This window comes from Anolis carolinensis, chromosome 1 (assembly GCF_035594765.1).
Source record: "Anolis carolinensis isolate JA03-04 chromosome 1, rAnoCar3.1.pri, whole genome shotgun sequence".
In the NCBI taxonomy this organism is placed as follows: domain Eukaryota; kingdom Metazoa; phylum Chordata; class Lepidosauria; order Squamata; family Dactyloidae; genus Anolis; species Anolis carolinensis.
Window position 1 is genome coordinate 269,659,561 of NC_085841.1, and position 16,649 is coordinate 269,676,209.

Genomic DNA, 16,649 nt, shown 5'->3' on the forward strand with positions numbered 1-16,649 from the left:
TCTATCTGCACTTGCATTCAGTTTTCACAGAGGCCTACCAAATGCCTCTAAGGACCAGAGCAAACAAACCAACAGTGCAGCACCGTCTTCTTGCTCATATTTCCCAACTGCTGGTATTCATATTATTATATTTATTCGTACACCACTTTTCTCTCTTGATCAAGAGCCTTAGTGGCTAGAATATTGATATTGAGAGGTGAAATGTCCCTGATACTAGAGATGGTCCAAGGCCACCATGACTACCAGCTGTTGTTAATTTCATCCTCTCTGGAAGTGTCTACATTCTTTTTAAGCCATGAAATTCCATTACTGCCTCTTATGCAAATGACATAATTTGTCCATGTACTGCATAATGAAGTACTCCATTTCATGTGTCCTGAATCACCTATCATTTAAGTTGACTAGATAACCTTGGATTCTAAAATTATGAGAGAGGGAGAAGCATTCTCCCTCCTCTTGTTCTCTGTGTTCATGTACCACTCATGTTTCTAAAAACTCAAGAGTCAGCACTCCTTCATATTTATTTATTTACAGTATTTATATCCCGCCCTTCTCACCCTGAAGGGGACTCAGGGCGGATCACATTCTACACATATAAGGCAAACATTCAATGCCATATAACATAGAACAGAGACAGACGCAGAGGCAATTTAAACCTTCTCCAGCTTCCAGCTTCTGGAGGGTATGTTGCCTTAGCTTCTCGATTAGCTTTGTTGCCCTCTTCTGTATTTGTATCTTTACACTACAGTGAGCCCTTGCTACCCACTGAGGTCTAGCTCCAGGATTCCTTGTGGATACTAAATCCATGGATGCAGAGTCCATGCATTCGAGTGCTGACTGTATCTTTTTTCCAAGTTCTGTGACCATGGCTACACATAATAACTTGATTTTACTCCTCACTTTAGATTCCACAGTAAATCACCAGATAATGCCCCTGAAACATGCTTTTGAAATATAAATATAGGTGGGATGAAAAGCTATAACTCAAGTCCACACTGTTAAATGAAGATAGAGATTGCCACCTTACATAAGAAATCTGAATCCACTAAGCAAATAGCATCAAGTGACAAGGATGAAATGTGACACAACAAAAGGTTGAGTAAGCAGCAGTGTAATTGATTCTAATAAATAGATGTTTTTATTATCTCTCTCTGTAAAGGGAAACCTGGTGACTTGCCCAGCGCTGATGCTGGGAAAAAGGTTGATCTAATAAAGCACATTTCAGTAAAAAACCTTCAGAGGTGACCTTTACCTCAGAGGACTCCAAGATGTGGGAGGGAAAAGAGAATCTGACTGAAATGTTTTAGGATGTTTCAAGGTCAGATTTTTTTAGTAGTCTGTTATTAGCCAAGGGGACAAAGCACAGGGACACAGAGAGAAAGAGGATGTAATGAATATGAATGTAAGGAAAAGAGTTTGAACAGGGACTTGAAATTGGGTTCCTCATATATAAACTGAACAGATTGACTACTGGACTCAGTTAAGGAAGCCATGGCTCTGAGTCTGCAAGACCCAATCAGGATTGTGGAAAATAGGATGACTGAGGTTTTCAACTGCCCACTGAATTAATTAAGAGCAGACTACTTTTGCACTTTGAACTCAGTTTGCAGAAAAGGAAGTTGAAGACAAAGGGGAAATTAGAAGGAAAGACTAAGACAATTTTTTTAAGCTGAAAAAATAAGAAGTTGGAGGGAATAACAGATACATCACTGCTGAAGCCACATGATAAACTCTTCACTTGGATGACAACGGCTGCGAGAATAGTTTATGCACGAGCCTGGAAATTGGAGGAAACACCAGAAATGGAGGAATGGATTGTGAAAGTGACGGAGGTGGCTGAGATGGACATTCTGACAGGGTATCTCCAGTCAAAAGACCCTTCTGAGTTTAGGAAAGTCTGGGATCCCTTCAAAAGGTTTTTAGAAGGAAAGACCATTTCAACGTGGGGGTTTCAAATTTGACTATTATAAATTTTAATTTTCACCACTCGTTTAACTTCCTTCTGTGAAAAAAAAAAGGTCATGATGAAGAAAAAAAAGAACTACAGTTCACAATTGCTGGTGGCTTGTGAACAGGTTGTGAAACAGTGAGCTTTTTGCTTTTGCTTTTTGGTGTATTTCTTTGCCAAGTACTTTGCATTTTTATATCGCCATTTGTTCAGATTTTTTTTTATATATAAATATGGACATTTTAGCTTTGTTTTTGGTTTTTGGTTTTCTCTCTCTCTCTTTTTGATCCTTTTTAAATCTCAGTTTTCCCACTTTCTATACAATCAAATGTTCTCACTCTTTCAATGTTAATTTACTCTATCTTATAAGGTAAAACTTCAATAAAAAAAAGGCCAGGAGGGCCGTGTTATTACAAAGAAGTTGGAGGATTAAACTGTTCCTGCCAAATTGAGACGGTTAAAAGATCATCTTATTGTGTGAAACAATGGCTTGGTGTCAATGTGGTTGGTATCACACAATATAGTAAGGTATGGACTTCTTCCTGCATCTGACCATACCATAATATAGGTAAAATACTTGAACATTTGACAAATATCGTCAGCAATTAAAAAAATCCCAAACCAGCAGCAACTAAGACAACAGCAAGTGCCTGTGTTGAGCTGAATATGTGTTGCTTAAGAAGCTGGATATGTTTAGCTTGGAGAAGAGAAGGTCAAGAGAGGACATGATAGCCATGCTTAAATATTTGATAGGATGTCATTGAGGAGGGAGCAAGTTTGTTTTCTACTGCCCTATAGACTAGAACACAGAGCAGTGTATTCAAGCTGCAGGGAAAGAGATTCCACATGAACGTTAGGAAAAACTTCCTGATCATAATAGCTGTTTGAAAACACTGCTCCACATGTCATAGATAGCTTGGAAAGTGAGGATGAGAAGATGCTGGTGAAAGGCTCAGCAGTCGAGCTGGAGCCCAAGCAGCTGTCTCAACCAAGCTTTAAAGAAGCACTTCCTGAAGGAACTACTATTTGCACTACAGCAAGTCCGTCAGAGCAGGCTGAAGAGCTAACGGTTCCAGCTTTTGTGGACCTGTAAAAAGAGAGCTTTCAGGTACTTGAGATTAGCTGAGAAGAGAGCCAGCAACAGGTAACACCTCAGTTCAACCCCCCCCCCCCCCAAAGTTATTCTGTACAGCCTCCAGGTCTTCCAGTCTGATCCACACCAGATACGAGTCCACGACAGCTATATTGTGTTCTCTGAACCATGGACTTAACCTTGGACTTCAGCTACTGATTCTGATTCAGCCATGTACTCTGGACAGCTGGTAATCAGTTTACAACCCTGGAATGGACATTTGGCTTCTTTTTTGTGTTATCTTGCTGATGTTTGCACTTTTGTTGCTCTATCAGCTTGGCCTCAGACTGTTGATTAATGCTCTGCTAGCATTTGGGGTTGAGGCTTCTGACACCACCCCTCCCTAGTGACGCCAATGGTATCAAATGATGAGGTGCCCCATATAGCTCACTGAGAGGAATACAGCTGCCTTTTTTCTGCCTTCAGTAGGGATTAGCAAGATTGCTGTGGTGGGAAGAAATATTTTTCCAGTTTTGACTGGAGTTAGCAAAAGTGCAGGGGAGAGAGGTTTGAGAAGGAAAGGTGTTTCATTTAGGAAACTAATATTGCTTTGAAGATTGGTATTATTGGTCTAATCACTCCCTCTCAGATTGAAGCCTCAATTTATTGCACTAGATATTATAAAGGCATAATAAATCTCAGGTATTTTATAACAGATCTCTGTCAAAGAGCCTGCTACTGCTGGGTAAGCATGGATTGCGATGCAGCATCAGTGAGACAAAAAATGCTTTGAGTGATTATTTGAAATCAAAGAAAAAGAATTGCTTTATTGAGTAAGGGGAAGAAAAAGAACAAGGATAGGCATTACCCATTGCCTTGAGGCATCTTCACCCTACATATTTCAGGGCTTGACTTACTTCTTTATTTTCTTGCTTCATCCGTGCTCTGTTTCCTTGGTGTTCCAGCATGCTCATTTGTTCTAGCCACCATTCCTTTCAGAGATCGAATTTTCTTTGTGCCTGTGAAACTTAAAAAAAAAAAAAAAGAAAGACAGCAATTTGTGTGAAAAATCATTTTCTCCCAGATTAATGGCCATTATGCTTGACTCTTACCACAGTGTCATTAGCTGGAATCTTTTCTGGAATGAAAGAATAATAGAAACCACTTTTCTTGGCTGCTTCTTACAGAGTTATCTTGCCATACATCATGTGTCACCCTGCTTCATGAAAAATACCAAAGGTTTGATTGAAAATGCAAAAGTCTACTCGCCGCTACAAAAGTGTGGGGGTTGTGTGCTCTTCCAGATATTGTTGACTTGCAGATCCCAGCAGCCCTAGCCAGTAAAGCCAGTGATGAATCCCGGGAGTTGCAGTTCAATAACATCTGAATAATACATATTTCTAATCCTATGCCACATTATATTTTTTAAATAGATTGTTCACTGCCTTAGTGGTTCTGTGGAGCAGGCCTTTGCCTCTCCAGGTGTTGTAGAGTTCAGTTCCCAGAATCTTCAGACACTCTGTCCAAGTATTGTGGATCTGGTATTATTATTATTATTATTAAGTTTATTTATTGGAAATACTTATTGACTTGAAATCTAAAACATATGAAGACCAGAAACAATGTTGTAGTAGACAATAGTCAAGGAATTTCACCATACTATGATGGTGAGATTCAGGAAATCATTTGGATCAGCCTTTTCCAACCTGACATTTACCAAATGTGTCAGAACTCAACCCACTCAGTTGTATTGGCCATGTATGATGGGAATTATTAGTCTGACACATCTGGTGAATTTTGGATTAAGTTAAGAAATCTACTGGAGAAAGGCAAGTCTGATTCCTAAACTACTGTGTGTTTTCTTTGCCCAACACAACTAGTTATTCCATTGTAGACTCAATAACACTCTACAGTTTGCTTTTAAAATGAAGCCAATTTTTGTAGTTTTGATTCTAAATAAGAATAATCTCTTCTTCCTTAAAGGTTCTGGTTGATCACATTCTGAGCGCAAATGTGGGCTGTGTCTTTCCGCACCACCTGCATTCAGCCCATGAGTTGTGAGTGCTTAAAACCATAACTGGGAGATCACTAGGAAGCCTTTTATTAAGAATCGGTTTTGGTTTTCTATGACCTTCTGAAGTTTCTGGCATTGATTCACACATGACGCTTCTGGCATTGATCCACAGAGACTTTGTGGTTTTAGGTTTATTTCTGAAAGAGAGCTCTTTCACTGTTATATCCCATCACATCTAATCTAATATGGAAAGAGGCCTTCTGGCCATGCCATCTTTCCTCAGGAACCTTATAAGATGTAATTAGCTCCTTTGTGGTTATAAGAAACTGTCCCCATGTTACATATAAGCCAATATGACCAAAGTGCCATTTGAGTCATGCTTCCTCTCTGACTCCCCATTCTGTACTGTTGGGGGCCCATAGATATCACTTAGTATGAATCATCTCAAAAGGAGGGAGGCTTTGTGATCTCATAATGGGTGACAGATCCATTACTCTCCCCTTCGCTTGTTAGAGCAGAAATTAGAGGAACAAAGGCATGATCCCTACCATCATTACAAAATGTTAGAACCATCTCTGCAGGCAAGAAGCTCTTTAAAGATCAACATTCATGTTCAGAGCAGTATGTTTTCTTACTACAACTTTCCTCTGTTTTCTTTTACACCATACAGTTATTTTTCATTCAATTTAATAATTCAATGAACTTGGATATTTTTATATCTCATTTTAGCAAAAATAATATTTCTTGCCTCTTTTTACACTTCTCTTGGATAAGCCATTCTGAACCATCACCACGTTGCCACTAAAATAATTTAATTCCCAGATTTCAAGAACTTTTGATGCACCCAGTTCAGCATCACAAAAGGCCAAGGCAGCCCTGGTTTACAAATTAGATCTGCTTCAGTCCTATTGAGTTTAGATAGGATGTATGCAGCTTAACTATGTGTAAGCAAGTAACAATCTCTACTTCTTCCTAGTTACTTTTGAAGGGCACAGGAATGTATTTTTAAGAAGCATTTTGAGTGGAATCTTCCAATTTCTTTGCTGTTCACATGTAACACACATACATGCCATCTGCATGTAATGAAAAGAAACAATTAACATAAATAGTAAAGCAACATACTATTTCTTTAATACTGTAATGAGATATGACATTACATTTCAAACACTATGATAAGAACTAGGAATGAATTTCTATCAAGTAGGTTTTTTATAGGAGTCCTATCCATGTGTTACTTGCATTCTAAGATAAAAAGGCAGATGGTAAGCTTATGTTGTTTCTGCTGCCCCATATATTATGAAGGGATATTTGGGTGCTTCGCTACTTACGGAATCTCATGTAATTTAGATGTGTGTGTGCCTTTAAGTTGCATATAAACCTATGGTGACTTCATGAATTCTATAGTGTTTTTTAAGACAAGGAATACTTGGGATGGTTTTTTCTAGTTCCTTCCTCTGAATATTCTGATATGATTATATCAATAACTGATATTTATAGAATCATAGATTTGGAAGGAGTCCTATGTGCCATCAGGTCCAACCCCCTGGCTCAGTACAGGACCTCCTGCTCCAGTATCCAGGTTCAGCCTCTTTCTGGAGACATCCAGAGAAGGAGATCCCACCACTTCCAGAGGCATTGCTGAACTGCTCTCACTGTCGAGAAGGTCCTTCTAATGTTCAATCAAAAGAGTGTGGACTCTCTTATACCCTAAAACCATTAGACCCAGTTCTGCCCTCTAAGACAGCAGAGCACACACCTGCATCCTCCTTTTCTTGGCAGTTCTTGCAATATATATAATGTATGGTTATGGGACCCTTCCCCCCCCCCCCCCTAAATCTTCTCATTGGTGGTTTTCAGGTACTAACCACAACTGACCCTTCTTAGCTAGATTCTGGTGCATAGGGTTCTGAACACTATAAGAAGCATCTACAAATGAAAGAGTGAATCTGTGTGCTAAACACGATGACAGTAATGGCATCAGTAGAAAGAACAGCATGTGTGTGCTGGGCTAAGCACATTTTCTCCTTTCAGGGCAGTTTTTCTAAACATGCTACTGACATGTAAAGCAGGGCTAGTATTTATGTTCTCTGCAATATTAGAGTGTTGGTGCCACAGTGAAAAAGTCTGGGCTCTTTAATATTTCATGCAATGCTGGGGTTGGTAGTTCAGGGTTGGGGTATTTAGCATTTTTAGTCCGAGAGCTCCTCTGGTGTCTCCACAGACTGGGATGCTGTAACTTGTCCAAGGTCTCCTGAGTTTCCATAGCTCAGTGGGGATTCAAACCATGATCTCCCAAACCCAACACTCCAGACTGCTAACACCATGATTCTTCTGTGTGTGGGTATATGCATGTGTATAAATACACCAACCATCTGGGCTGCTGGTTAAGGCAAGGTGTGAAGAGCTGTTTAAATGAAAGACCTATCCCGGGCTAGTGAAATTGTGGTGGTTGTGGTGCTGCGTATGTAAGTAGACCAGAATCAAAAGTACCTCAGGGCTCTGGGAGATCCAAGCCATTAATCACAAGTAAGGGATTTCTAGGAACTCATTAGTGATTAAGGGAAGCCCTTGAGATTCATCAGCTAGGGCAGTAATAAAAGGTAATTATTTCATGGCAATAGCAGAATATGATCAGACTGAAATGTACCTGAAGTTCTGCAGTCGTCAAAAGAATGAGAAAAAAGTCAGCCGTCTTCACTGAGAGGAATTGCTCAATTTCCTGTTTCTGTGGAATTTCCACCCTACTTAATATTCTCTGAAACCACAATATCTTCCTAATTGACACCTCTTAGGCCCCATCTACATTAACCATTTAGGTCAGCATTAATGCAGGCCATTCTGCAGGTGGCTACAAAATGCATGGAGGCTGATCTGATTTAACCCAGGTAAAGTCACTTGATGCACCCACACACAGGTTTTTTTTTAAAAAAAACAAAAAACAGGGGAAAGTTCAAATCCTACACAAGGATTTGGGCTTTTCCTTGCATTTCAGCAATGCAGGCACCCACAGCCAGTTCCTATGTGAAAGCGGAGGTGAGTGTCTCAACAACTATCCCATGCTTCCTGGATTCAGGCTGCCCAGGGATGTGGGATGGCTGTCCCTTGCTGCCCCCTCCCACTCCATGTGCTACTATAGAGGCAAACACCCACTGTTAATTGATTTATATCATTGCTAATTTACTAATTTAAAATAACTGTTAAATTGTTCAGTAAAACTGCGTAGCATGTAGGCCACGTTGGGAAGGAGGGAAAAGTTAAGAGTGAGCAGTCAGCTTTAGAAACAAAGGGACATTCAGGACTCATTCAAGTCAAGGATGAATTTGGTTTGAGAAAAGCTAGATAAAAATAAGACAGTTGCAAACTCTGAATAAACAATAGAGTTTAGTCTGAATAATCTTGGCTATGCTCAGTGCGGCAACTGGGAGGGACAAGAGCAGGAGGTGGAACTGAGAGGAGTTGAAAGGTGGGGCTAGGAGAGAAGTGTTGGAGCGTTTCTGTGGGATTTTCCAAAACCTGTATAAATACTGCTGCCATTTTATTTGTTCTTTGTGGTTACACCTGTCTGTTCCAGATGTCACCTGTTATTCTACTGCAGTAATAAAACTTATGTAATTTATAATCTCTTTGTTCCTGGTCTTAATTGGGAAACAAGGCCAGGAATATATTAAAGGAAGGCATGTCATTTCACTGCCAGCTACAATGATGGGACCCATTACATGGTCTGCAGCTTCTCTCCGTGCTATAGGGCTGAAAAAAGGAGACTGGGAGAAGAGGGGGATTGTCCGCCATGAGTTAGATCCCCCGTCAGTGTAGCGGGCAGTGGCGGGGTGAGAGAGGGTGGCATTTAAGCCCCTGGCCAGTGATGTTGAATTGACCTTGGTGTGGCTGGTCATTGTGGATGCTCAGGCTGACTTGTTGTGCCATAATATGGGCTGGAACCAGCGTTTTCAATGCTAGTTCCAATCCTCATTATGTATCTGTGTAGAACAGCCTAAAGTAAGGTGAAAGCCAAACCACCTGATGCTTATTATTAAAAAACTGCTTTCAATCGTTCTATTAAGTCTATTTCAACTTGATGCCATCTGTGTAGGATCTAGATCAGTGGTTCTCATCCTGGGGTCCCCAGATGTTTTGGCCTTAAACTCCTAGAAATCTTAACAGCTGGTAAACTGGCTGGGATTTCTGGGAGTTGTAGGCCAAAACACCTGGGGACCCACAGGTTGAGAACCACTGATCTGGATACTACCTGAAAAAAGTGGTTTATATAGGTACAGTTGGAGAGTGGGGCAAAATGAAAACATTGCCCTCTCCAAATAAGAATTGTGTAGCATTGCAGAATGCAATTCTGGAAATTGTTCACACCTAGAACTCTTCTGTTTTCTTTCCCTCAGTTACTTTGTCCCTTTTCTTGAAATTCCTAAACTGTATTTTTAGCTGCTCAACTGAAATTTTGTGATACTGCAATGATCAAATTGGGGAACAAAAGGAGAATTAGGGAGCATAATTCCTACTGGGGTGGGTTCAATGTTCCCATTTTATCCATCCTTGGTAGCTACACCTGTGTGGGTATTAATAGTGTAATCCTACATGGATATTTAGAAGGAATTCCCAATGGCTTTGACTCACTCACTGTGAGAGCAAATTATATATATTTTTGTGGGCAGAAAATTCCGTGTTAGAGCAACAACCTTATCCAAAGCACTACTGATTTTCTGCATCCTAGATTTGAGTAAGCATGTATTTGTGTCTACATGTCTGTGTTGGGGGGGGGAGGCTCATGTTCCATAACTTCTTTTCTTCTCTCCCCACCCCTGATCATAGCAATACTGGAGGTAATAAATTACAGAAGCTCAATGACATGTGGAATTGTGTGGCTTATTAAAAGGAGGAACAACAGGGCAATAACAGAGGTTATGGTTGTTGCTGTATGCCTTCAAGTCTTTTCCAACATATTGTGGATTTAAGATATTGCGGGGTGGCAAGATTTGTTCAGAGGCCTTTGCCTTCCTTTGACACGGAGGGTGTGTGACATCCTCACTTTTTTCCTATGAAGATATCAGATCAATTACACCTGTGAATTTGTAGCCCTTGAAAGTAATATTTTATAAGTTTTAGCTGCAAGATTCTGATAAGTAATCCATATAATTCACTGGTGGCTGACAGCTTCCATACTTGAATCCACTCAAGTCTTTAGTCTGAACTTTAAAAGTGCTACCCAAAATACCTTCTTATTGAAAGGAATATAATCTATAATCAAGTTCAGAGTAAAGTGAATTCATTGTCCTACGGACACAGAAGGCACCAGCTTTCACTGCATGTAGCTTACTATTTGAAGCGAAAATAAAATGGCACTACCACCATCTCTGAATCTTCATTACCACACCTTCTATTTTGCTTTTTAAAACAACTCGCTTCATCCTAAATTTCTTTTGTTCTTCCAAAGGGATTGGCTTCTTTTGCAAAGAGGAATACCACAAGTATGAAAAAAACAGAATTCATTCACATGTTCAAGTGAAAAAAGAACTGTTTATTATTGAAAGGGAAAAGAACAGGAGACTGACAAAACTTTTTTTAGTTTTATCTTCCATTTGTTTTATTTATTAGTGTTGTGAAGACTGAAGATATGAGCTGTATCCAGGACCAAGGGGAGAGCTCACTTGATTGCATACCCACCATTTTTTTTTCATTTTTGAAGCAAATCAAAACCAAGTCACTTGTCTTTCATATGTCCACTGGGAGTCTTGTATTTATTCACATTATCAGAAGTTGGGAACCTCTGATCATTTTATAAAAGAATTCTGATTTACACTATACAGCAGGCATTGAAACCATGATACAAAATTTATTTCATGCTAGAATTATGTTGCATAACACTGTGCATGCATTTTACGCAGAAGTTCTAAATTGCATACAATGCCGTTGCCTTGTTTCTTAAACTCTGAGACAAATTTGTATTTGAGCTGTCTCCTGATTTGTATACTGTAAGTCCCAGGTTGTTGTTGTTGTTGTTTTTTAAAAAGCATTTTTTCAATGTTTAAAATTCATTTACTGATTACTTAGTATGAACAATTTGTCATGAAGAGTCTTCACATTGGATCTATACACCAATAAAGTACAACATAACCAGAGCTGGAAAATTAATCTAGGCCAGCTGTTACCGTCAGGTCTGAGAATTAGTCCCAGGTTTCACAAGCATGCCAACAAAAACAGACAGGAAAAGAAGATTGTTTGTACATTTTACACAACTCTAGTTCAATGAAAAGTTCTTGATTTTCATGTCACTGTCATGAATTTATGAAGGCATGGTCAATATGACCGCCCAATTGCACTTTTAAAACCATTCACTCTTTTTTAAAGTTTGTATACAAAAAGAAGCAATCCATAGCAAAGGAATGTACGCTTTTTAGACCATTTTTACAGTTTGGCTACAACAATGTATGTAAAAGTAAAGAGCTCTGAAAGAAAATATATCACTTTGTCTTTCCCTCCCCGCCCACCCGCACTGCTTTAAAGTTACTCATACAATTGCAGAGTTGGTTTGTTTTTTTCATGCAATTCATGCTATGGAACAACAACAACAAATTTCTACCGTTTGTTACATTTTGGCCATAGAAAAAGCCTGCAAATCTACTTTATATCTCTGAAACCACATAGAACCGTCCTGCAAACTTGCATGGAGTGAGATTACATTGGTCCAAGTGAAGAGGTCTTCTAAGCCCGCACAGTTCCACCCAGACGTTTATAAGCCATCATTGTCCATCTCGTTCTCTCCATGTCAAGTCACTTTGACTGCCTCTGTTGGCATATATTTAGCAATGACAGGACTTTCTTTGCAAAGATCTGCATGTAAAGAATATAATCAATACTTGAGCTTCTCTCCTGAGCTTTTCAAACCAAGCTGGGTGTGTTTAAAAGAAGGAGGGCTAAGGTAGAAAGAGCTACATGCAGAGGCAGCCAGTTTTCTTCTCCGCCAGTACTTTTTCCCATGCAGCCAGCCAGCCAGAGACCTCTCTACAGTGTATCTTATTGCTTTCAACATAGAATAGGCGCCCATGCAAAGTTTTCATCCTACTGCGTGTGTTTTGCTCAAATTCCTGCAGGGTTCCTATGGCTCAAAAATATCCTGAGAAAAGCAAAATCTTCAACCGTTGGCAAATTTCTGCATTGGACTAAATGCTGCTTAACCATTCCATAAGAGCCAGTGGATCCACCATAAGCCAAGAAAAGCACATATCAACATGGTACACCGGTGGGAAGAAACTACATGGTGCATCCACCTCATTGTCTTATGTACCAATATCATGCAGTGTTATGGCCCACCAAAGCTCCTAAAGCCCCACTCAGTGTCATCTCAGCCCCACTGACCAAGAATGTTTCAATGATAAGTGTTACTAACGTGTAGTAACGCTGTTCTCATGAGATGCTACTGAGAGACATGGCATCTTCAAACATGACCATGTCTTCATACATGGTACTGCTCAGACTAATTAGAAAGAATTGCTTTCCTTTTTTTCTTTCTTTTTGATCTCTACTTGTCTAATTTAAAAGATTAGTGTTATAAAGTTAATCTAGACCATTCTCTGCTACTGATCCATGCTACAAAATTGATGGGATTGTAGACCAAGCATGTCTCATTAGGCTGGGAGAGGTGTAGGGTGCAGGCTTTGAGGATAACTCTACTGCTTTTCCACTTATGCCAGCTATGCTGTTAAGGCTCCTTGACATTTCATAACCTTTGTTCAAAAGAAAACAAAAATGCAAAAATACAGCATTGGATCAACAACAGAATGGTCAACAAAGTAGCCAGATCAGTAGCATCTTCATGCTTTGACATGCTGAGAATAGTATCTCTTGCAACGTGGTCAAATTAGAAATAGTAAAAAAATAATGCTTTGGGGGGAAATCAATTTCTCTCTGATGGACACACTCTAAATATAATATGTTACACGTTATCTAGTATACATTATTTGCTATGTTCTGCAATTAAATTAACTCTGAAATTCTGCCATGGGGCAGCTGGAATAAATAAATATCCATGTGCTGATATCCTGTTTTAAAACAGTTGGATTGAATAAATAAATGATGACCTTGAACTAAGCTTTCCTTCCACCTTTGTCTGAAGGACAGGTCCTCTTGACACTGTATTTATAACCTATTTCCCACCCAGGTTAAAAGTATTTATTCTGTTGCTATAGAGATACTACTCAGTTTGATAACCAACATTTTTGCATGCATTTGTTTTTCTTTCTCTTCTCTGCCAGTTTTCCGGCATGCATTATGTAGCTTAGCAGGTTAGAGACACAGTTACACCATCTATGAAATGAAATTCCGTGGAAACACTCAAGTTCTTCTCTACATATAATTGTGTTTTTTTTTTCTCCAAACAGGCCAACAATATGCTGACATTTATACATCTGTAGCCAGCTGGCCTTATTTTCAGTCAACAGGTCAATCCTGGTTCCTGCTGAGGCACATTGTGAGAACTGCCCATTTTTCATCCCGAAAGTGATGTCACGTTTTGCAGCAGACTCACAATGCACTGATGCAAAAACCAACAAAAGACTCAAGTTGAATGAAATGGCCAGCACCTATCCAATACAGAATCAGATATAAAACACTTTGCTACAAAGGTAAATTTTTAGCAGAGATACTTTCACAGGAAAGTATAGTGATCCTACTATATCTTATCATTAATAAGCTTAGAAACTATGTATGCACTACTTCTACAACTGGCATTCATTCTATACTTTTTTTCTTCTTTTACCAACATGCATTGTATCCTTGCAGTTTCTGGGTTGTATTATCCTGTGTTACAGGTTATACTCTACAGTCTTTACGGCATCTTTATATGCAATGTTACAATCTATGGCCACAATCAAAAATAGTTTTTCAAGGAAGGAATCTTCCCAAACTTAGCATGAGCAGGGCTTATCCCCTTCTCTTACCAATCTGGAAGCATGACACAAAATCTTCAGGAACTCCTCACACAAAGTTCCAAGAAGACTATGTGTGATGTTGGAATTACCAGAGCAGGGAATCGGTATACTACACCAACATTCAATATAGATTTAAATGGTAAGGTTTTGCTTGTTTCAATATGCACTTGTTCATTTCAATAGAATGTATATTAAGGTAGCCACTTTTTTGGCATGGTCGAAACATTCAGGGAGATCACTAACTGACCTGAGTAACAAAAGTTAATGGGTAAATACAGATGAACATGGCAGGGGGGAGATGGGAATAGCATAGCCTGTCTTCATGGGTGAGGATGGCAATTCCATTGAGTTATGAACCTGCTTGTGCTACAATTTGAACTTGTTTTACATAAGGGCAGAAGTGGCCAGTTTAAAAAATAATAATATACCTTCACTTTCAAAAGACCCGCTGTCCACCATGTGAAGCTGGAATAAATAAACTGTAAAGAGGAATAGTCTATTGACACTCCTTGAAATAAAGAAAGATGGCAGACTGCCTGATCTACATAGCAGAAATATGGCAGTATGGCATCACTTTAACTGCTATAGCTCAATTCTATGGAGTCCTAATATCTGTAGTCTCTTGTGGTACCAGAAGTTTTTGACAGAAAGGAGTAACTTGTTTCACAAAACTACAGCTCCAGAACTACATAGCGTTGAGCCATGGCAGGTAATGTGATGTCAAAGTTCTGCAATTCTGCAGTGTAGATACAACTGTGGTAGTGAGCATAATCTTGCTTTTGATCTTCTCCTTTAATGCAGCCATTCCCAAACTGGGTTACTGGAACCTTAGGGGTCCACAACGTGGAAGAAAAACTTGGGGCAAAAGCTGGAGAAGTGCTGAAAGACTTTGTGACACTCAGAGATGGGGCACTGTATTGTTCCAGGGACTGCCATCAGATAGATAGCAGCTGAGAGGAAGCCCCATGGCAGCTCAGGTCGTGGTTTGCTGGTGCAGGTGGGTTTTCCATCCTAGAGGAAACTTGATTGTAACAGGTGAGCAGATAAATAGTTTGGGAACTGCTGTTCCTAACCCAGTTGAATACTCAGTTAACTTACTATGCAGGAGTGAGACCAATGTCTAAAACAAGCTGCTATTTGACAGTAAGAACTCTTAACTCTTATACTATGTTGCTATCTATGTGATCACAGGACCTCAGCTACATACCCTTTCTTATTCCTCCATCAGGCGGGCAGGGATATTCCCCGGTTGATAAGAGGAAGCAAGGTCCATATTTCTCCCGAGTGCCAGAACGGGTAAAGGGCAGGCCTTCCTCGGGTGACATAGTCTGGTCTATGTGGGGACAGTCTTCATTTGCCAGCGCCGCCTTGGCCACTTCCCCATTCAGTTTCGAATCTTCAAACATATAAGCAGAAGGCTATTGAAACACTAGGAATTGTTTTATTGGAATGACAACTGTTGGTAGGGTTCAACAGCGACATACTATTATAGGAATAAAGGAAAAAAAAATAAGTAGCAGATTTGTCCTAGGTATGTTAATGGTGTGCAACGCACCAGAATTTTTTTTAAGGAAAAAAGTGAAAAGGGGAAACAATGTTAGCGGGTTAGAATGCTTGCTAGCATTGGCTCCTAGCTTTTGCAATCAGAAATGTGATCATGTTTAGCATGACGGAAAATGGCACGCAAACAATCAGTTTCTCATAAAACTTCAAAGAACTCACAGCACTTGGGGGACTGGCATTGATCACAAAGACAATTCTGTTCTGTGGCATTTGAGCACATACTGCAGTTTTAGTGATTGGTAGATTTTGCAGCACATTTTGGGAGAAATAATCCTTACACAGGTTTGCTTCCGATTTGTTTCCATTTTGGCGAACACAAAATGGTGCACACATTTTTGACAGATACCACACAGAGGACACAATGGAAATTTGACAGTGTAACATGGATTTTTTTAACAATAAAAATCCATTTGCTAAAGTAATGTCTACAATGACATACAGTTTGCTTGTTTGTTTTACCTTTTTTTAAAATGGCAGCACGGGATGCTATGCATTTTAAGACACTCAAGCAGTAGATGGGATTTGAAAACAAACATACATTGAAAATGGTAAAATGGCTTGTTTAAATGGGTCCATTCCAATCCACATGTTTTTACATGAACAGAAAGTTTTCTCTGTGTGACTCGCTTCACAATCTCAAGGCAACTTAAAGTGCTCTTCTAACATTTTAAAGTGCAAATTTGTATATTCAGAAAAAACTTGAAATATGGCACAGTTCAGTGGGGATCTTTTGGCCAAAGCAATCACCAGACATAAAAGTAACCTGCTTCTCAGAGCTGGTATATATCTTTTGTGTGACAAAGCATAGACAGTTGCAGTATTCAAACCCTCGGTTGCACAATGCTTATTACATAAAGAGAGCTGGACATGAATGGTGAATGATGATACTAAGTTGAAACCAAAGGGACACTGGAAGAGCAATCGTATGTTTCATTCTGCAGATAGATCTAATATTCAATCATTGTTTTCCAAAACTGTTAATTAGATTTCCCTGACAAGAGTGTGACTAATAAAATCCATCCAAGAGGATAAAAGAGACCACATGAGCTTTGAAGATCATTATCCAATCATTCTGGCTCTGTTGCATTTGTATATCGGTGAGAGAACACATGACAC

General features: G+C 39.5%; 2 protein-coding genes across 4 annotated transcripts in view; one reads left to right on the forward strand and one right to left on the reverse strand.

Annotated features, from left to right (window-relative positions):
* sergef (secretion regulating guanine nucleotide exchange factor) overlaps positions 1-16,649 on the forward strand; it is a 159,402-nt gene that overhangs the window by 116,340 nt on the left and 26,413 nt on the right. The gene's annotated exons all lie outside the window — the stretch shown is intronic.
* The window catches only part of kcnc1 (potassium voltage-gated channel subfamily C member 1), a 157,756-nt gene continuing 151,647 nt past the window's right edge, over positions 10,541-16,649 (reverse strand). Inside the window, exons 3-4 of one of the 3 annotated variants that reach the window (XM_062967661.1) lie at positions 15,178-15,366; positions 10,541-12,767 (exon numbers count right to left, since the gene is read on the reverse strand). In XM_062967661.1, the coding sequence (XP_062823731.1) occupies positions 12,631-12,767; positions 15,178-15,366 (326 nt within the window). In that variant the 3' untranslated portion in view covers positions 10,541-12,630. The remainder of the gene's footprint in view (positions 12,768-15,177; positions 15,367-16,649) is intronic. The other 2 variants (XM_008107504.3, XM_062967662.1) reach the window with 2 other exon arrangements.